Here is a 6,159-nt window from a genome sequence, read left to right on the forward strand (position 1 = left end):
ATAACTTTTAGAAGATTCCAATTCTTGTTGTTCTTCAAAATCATACTCCATCGTGAAATGAAATGAAGTACAGTTCCCCAACCTGGGAAATGTGAAGGAAATGCTCAATTCCTACCTACCATTCCAAGCTTGTAGACATGTCTAAGTCCACGTGGGTATTTTGTAGTTGAATCCCACTCTACCTCTGGGTCAGTCCGTTATGTGCTTATATGAGGCTGCTGTGAGCCAACCAATATTTATTGGTTTATTTTGATCAGAAAGCTACAGCATAAATTGGACATATGAGAGATGTAGTGTGATTTAAAGACGTTTTGGTGCTCATGGAGCTTGAACAGTGAGAGAGAGGTTTGGACGAGTGGGAGACAGTAGAGATTGGCAGCTCGGCAGATCATGAAGGACTTCAAATGTCACTCCAATACCAATAGAAAACACTTCTACAGTGCTTATTACGGCCAGGCCTCCTTCTGAGCGTCACCCAATTACTAGCTTACTTAGTCTTTATAACAACCTTAGGAAGTAGGTATGATTATTATCCTCACTTTACAGAGGAGGAAACAGATCCAGAGAGGTTACGTAACTTGCCTAAGGCCACAGAGCTAGTTAGAGCTAGTATTTGAAACTTTGAAGACCATGCTCTTTCCATACCAGGCTGCCTCTCACTAAAAACCTTCACATGGAGGAATATGATCATCAAGCTTTAGAGCAGCCAGGCTGTAGTGCAGACCTGGCTTTGTGGGAGGCAGGACTAGAACCTGAACCCTGGATAAGGGGCTACTGAAATAGTCCTGGCACAAGGTAGGGCAGACATAATTTTGGCAGTGGCACGGGAATGAAGAGGAAAGCATGGATTTGAAAAACATTTGGGAAATTAGAAGAGCAGAGCTTTCAATTAGTTTGATGTGATGCGGGGGTGCGTGACTAGAATAAATCTCAGATTCAGTTCTGGATTTAAGTCTGCTGTGTCATCTTGGTCATTTAATTTACTGTCTTGGGACTTTGATTCTTTTGTTTTAAGTGGGTTTAATTATGCCACTCACCCTGAAAATCTGTTGGAGAGTTTGATATGATACCTATAAGGTGGCTGACACAGTGTGCCTTGTGTATGGGAGCAGCTGAATAAATGATAAAATGATTACATTAGCTCACTGGGTTTTAAAAGAGTGATCAAACTTCAAGAGTTTCCTTTTAAAATGGACCTACTCTTGGGAAGGGTCACGTCTTGGTATTATAAACCATTACTTTGATGTTACCAGTTAAGCAATACCTTGATGTTATTGTAATTTTAAGAGAAACTATGCCACTGGTGGAGATCTGGGTGGGAGAGAGGAGAATGGAGCAGGCAAGGCACTAGCAGGGAGGGGAAAGAGGCCCCCAGAAAGGTGTCAAGAAAGCCCACTTCCTTATTTCACAATTTCCCATAGAAAAAGCTGTTGTTTGCAAAGCTTTTGGGAGGGAAAACAGGAGTGGTAATTTGGGGAAAAAAAATAAACAAAAACAAGGGAAGCCCTATAGTGGCGATTGGCTGATTTACCCAAGTAGCTTCTGCCACTTGCCCCTTCTTTGTCTTTGGAAGCTCCGCGTGCATTAAAAGTAAAATTCATAAGAGGCAGCTTTTAGAGAACAGAAAGAAAAGATAAAATAATTGTCTAAGTGCTTTACCTGGTTGGTTTTGGCCAAGTCCTTTATGATGTTTGCTTGTTTTTCATCCTGGGGCTTCAGGCGGAGCACCTTCTCCCTTTAAGAATGTAAAAAGATGAAACATGGGAACTGTAAAGAAGCATGCCTTCATCCTCTTTCTGTACAGAGACTGGAACGCAGGGTGGTGAGGTTTACCTGTCAAAGCGGACAGGAGCCACTGCAAGGGTGGTAGCGATCAAACCCAAAGGCAGGATGAACCGCATAGTTCTTCTCTGCCTGCCCCAAGACCTCTGCCAGCTTTATGCCTCAGCTCTTATCTGGAGGAGCAGCTGATTTCCTCTTAGGGTTCTGGTGGACGAAATGTTTTTCTAGTTGGGGTGGGAGGGGTAGGATGGCAACACTAACACTGAATGCCCATTTTGTGGCAGATCCAACCTCACGCTACCCTTTTGCAATTGGGAATACCCATTTTACAGATGCCAGGCAAACTCATTTTTTAGGAAATAACTTGCCCAAGGTAGCAGAGCTAGTATGTTCACAGAGTTGAGATCTGAGCCCAGTTCTTCGTCCTAAAACGCAGCTTTGGGCGCCTGGGTGGCTCAGTCGTTAAGCATCTGCCTTCGGCTCAGGTCATGATCCCAGGGTCCTGGCATCGAGTCCCACATCGGGCTCCCTGCTTGGCGGGAAGCCCGCTTCTCCCTCTCCCACTACCCCTGCTTGTGTTCCTGCTCTCGCTATCTCTCTGTCAAATAAATAAATAAAAAATCTTTAAAAAAAATAAATAAAATGCAGCTTTTCCATATGTTTGAATTGAATGATGGAAGAAATCACTTTAAATTTGCGCTTGGAACCGGAGATGAATTTGGGTATCTGACTACAGAACCTTGATGGGTGGTCCTTAATAACGTAAAATATGTTTTTGAAGCTACATTGTAACTTAGTAAATTACAAAATATTTTGAATATGCTAAAAATACTGTAATCTCAAAAATATTGATGTATTTACTACCTAGATTTTATACTTTTGCCATATTTTCTCTGTACCTCTCTGTAAAGAAGTTACAGAATGTTACAGAAAGAGCTAAAGCAATCACATCCCCACTCCTTTCTCCTTCTCCTGCCTCTGTTCTCGGAGATAACCCCTATTTCTAAAGCAAGTTGAGGACTCCTAGAAGGCACAATTTTATGGTTGCTCAAGTGTTTGTTCATTGGCTGTTCTCTTTAGGGTCTGGATGCAGGGTTCAGTAAATGCTTTCAGAAAGTTGAATTAATGAAAGTCATTGATAGAGCATTCTAAATAGTCTCTTGAGGGGTCTTTAATTTTGAACATGGATCATTTGGGAGAAGGCATCACCTCTACTCAGAATTAAGGTAATCTAACAGAGTGAGTAAGTTTAGCTAATCAGATAACTTACTAGAATTTCCTTTTAAAAACTACTTCTTCACATTGACAAATGTATATAGATCGTCCTATAGGAAGCTTCTCAGAGTCATGGTTATATATTTTTATTATCAAAATAATAGTGTTGGGGAGATGCCCATGTTACATGTACAGCAGCAATAGCTTCATTCCTCTCTCTGTGTTACATGTGCACTAGAACATATCCCAAGGGGCTCCCCTTACCCCAACCCTGCAGGTAAGGGAGAGGAGGGTTTTACAAATGCCTTCATGTTCTTGACATTGGATAAGCTCATCAGCACTAGAAACTCCCTAAGCAAATGTTTGCTCCACTCCTTCTGAGGATGTATTTGGTAGAGGTACAGAGGAAAAGGAAGAGCTTGACGTTGCAGTTAGAAAAACATGTAACCTTAGAGTGGCTCCTTCACCCTGAGCAGGCTGCTTAGTCATTCTGGGCCTTGGTTTCCTCATCTGAAAAATGGAGATGCAAATTGGACTCTGGCAAGTGCTGTGAGGGCTAAATGAGATAGCATATGTGAAGGACTTGGTGGATGGTAGGTGCTAAAATACATGCTCATGCCCTCTAAGCACTTAATAAAATTGCCAGGTTCTGTAAACAGACTTATAGTTGACCACTGTCAACTGGAGTATCAGCATGTATCATGTGGTAGATTAAAGCAGTGGCTGTGGGGGCGCCTAGGTAGCTCAGTCTGTTAAGCGTCTGCCTTCGGCTCGGGTCATGATCCCAGAGTCCTGGGATCGAGGCCCGCATCAGGCTGCCTGCTCAGCGGGGAGTCTGCTTCTCCCTCTGCCTCTGCCCCACCCCCTTCATGTGCCTGCTCATTCTCTCTCTCTTTCTCTGACAAATAAATAAATAAAGTGGTGGCTGTATCCTTTAGGGGTGAAATATCTTTCTGTATTTGTTTTAATGTGGACTACTTCAGGAAAAATTTTTTGTGTTACAGCTTTTCTTTTTGGAGTTTTATTTTCTGATTCTTCAAGTAATAAATGCCTACTGGAAATAATTTAGCAAAAACAAAATTTGAAAGAAGAAAATAGAAATCACCTTTAATTCTAACATTCTTATATGTTTTCTTAAAGCCTTTTTCTGTGTGACTAGTTTTAAAACTGTGGAGAAGTCTTGTATGTCTATTTTTCAGGTCAAGTATGAAGGACACTTCTGTTTTATTTGGGGATCTAGGTAAATGTGTGAGATCCTGGTATCTCTCAGGGATAAGACTCTGATTTTAAATAATCTTGGACTTCTTAATATCTGTTACATATTTCAGTTCCCTGTTTCTGGAATAGGATATCGACATGGGATGCTTTTAAGACTTCCTACTCCTCCCCAATTTATTTAGCCTCTGAAGAACAGATACAATAGATGGATTTCAAGAGTATTCTGAAGCTTTTTCTCAGAACAAATGGTTTCTTGGCAGGCATAGTTCTGAGCCATCTTATATTATTGCATCAGAATTTATAAAAGATCTTGGCATATGTATAGAATAGGATGAATGGCTATTGAACAACATATCATTTTAGGATTGACTTTGTAAGGTGGTGTGATATTTCATAGGTCAAATTAATCTCTTTAAAAAGAAATTTAAAGTTGAATGCCTCACACAACAATAATTTTCCATCCTTCTGGATCTTTGTACTCCTAGGAGTTTTGTAGTAGTATATGTCTAGCCACAGTTTAAAATATTGCTTTAGGGGTATCTGGGTGGCTCAGTTAGTTGGGCATCTGCCTTGGGCTCAGGTCATGATCTCAGGGTCCTGGGATTGAGTCCCTCATTGGGCTCCCTGCTCAATGTGGAGTCCGCTTCTCTCTCTCACTCTGCCCCTTCCCCATGTTCATGCTCTCTCTCTCAAATAAATAAATAAAATCTTTAGAAAAATAAAATAAAATATTGCTTTATTTTTAAACTATATTTTTATGCATATTTTCAAACATTATCACTATAAAAGAGATACCTTAGAAAATGAAAGTGAAAGTTCTCTTGTGATTTTACTAGGCTCTTTCAAATACTTCTCCATCTTCAACTCAAATCCAATAAGCTTCTGGAATACCTTTAGGTATCTCATAAAGGGTATGTTGAAAGAAAAATTTGTTGCCTTTAGTTGTGGATATTGGATTCTTATCATTGAAATGAAGCTGCCCTGCAAAATGCTGCAGGAAACTTGTCTTCGTTATTTGAAGAAAGGTGGCATTTCTGGACAAAGATGTGGGTGTGTGGTTCAGGCAGTGTCAGACCTGGCTAGAGGGCGAGTGACTACCTGCTCAAATGAGAAGACCTAAGAGGATCATCAAGACCTCATTTGGCCCCCAAATAACCTCATTAGCTGTCATGGTTCCTTCTGTTTTTCTTCTGTGCCTGAAATTTTCTTTGAGCAGTTCATATATGTTAGTTGGCAAAAGCAGGTGAATACATGGGATGTTATTCTAGATATGAAGAACTCCCTTATTCCAGACCGGAAAACCAGTCTTGCTATGTTGTAGCAACACCGTTTTGAGATAGGAAAAATTCAGGGAGCCATTTCTGTGCTGTTGGTTAATTACTGTTTGGGAAATGAGAGCTTGGGACTGAGGAAGGGCTCAGAGCCTGTCCTGGGATCTCCGTGAGGGAGTAATTTAAAGGAGGGAGGAAGAGAGAGGTGCCCTTACAGTCAGAGGCTCCTGGGTGGGCAAGGCTGGGCAGGAAAACTTGGCAGTCCCTGGTTTGCCTGGCAGGAGGTCATATGGTATTATTGCCCTGGGAAGGACTAAAGCAGACATCTCTCTTTGTTTTAGCTCAGTTCAGCTCAGGCAAGTGGCACTCCTAGCCAGCTAGCTGTTGACTTTGAGTTGACCAGAGATATATCAAAAATGTTTCTGGTGCAAGAATTCTTGGATACAAGGGATTTTAAATGAGAATATTTACATACTTACTATCCTGGTCCTTATCTTTTTTGAAAAAATTCCTTGGAATTTTTGAACATTTCTAATTTCTAATTTAAAGCACTCAATTTAGAGACATAGTTCTTTATGGTTTACACACATGACTTTTGAACTTTGGGTCACACATAGCATTTCTTAGAGGTCAATGTTATCTGCTAGAGGTGGAGTATGGGAGTCTTGTGGAA

General features: G+C 40.9%; 1 protein-coding gene across 1 annotated transcript in view; it reads right to left on the reverse strand.

The window, feature by feature from the left end:
• The window catches only part of CPA3 (carboxypeptidase A3), a 29,365-nt gene extending 27,056 nt beyond the window's left edge, over positions 1-2,309 (reverse strand). The window contains exons 1-2 of the mRNA XM_006728278.3: positions 1,834-2,309; positions 1,660-1,735 (exon numbers count right to left, since the gene is read on the reverse strand). Of these exons, the coding sequence (XP_006728341.1) occupies positions 1,660-1,735; positions 1,834-1,901 (144 nt within the window). The 5' untranslated portion in view covers positions 1,902-2,309. The remainder of the gene's footprint in view (positions 1-1,659; positions 1,736-1,833) is intronic.
• Between the last annotated feature and the right edge of the window lie 3,850 nt (positions 2,310-6,159).

This window comes from Leptonychotes weddellii, chromosome 1 (assembly GCF_054177405.1).
Source record: "Leptonychotes weddellii isolate Sample4059 chromosome 1, ASM5417740v2, whole genome shotgun sequence".
NCBI classification, from domain to species: Eukaryota; Metazoa; Chordata; class Mammalia; order Carnivora; family Phocidae; genus Leptonychotes; species Leptonychotes weddellii.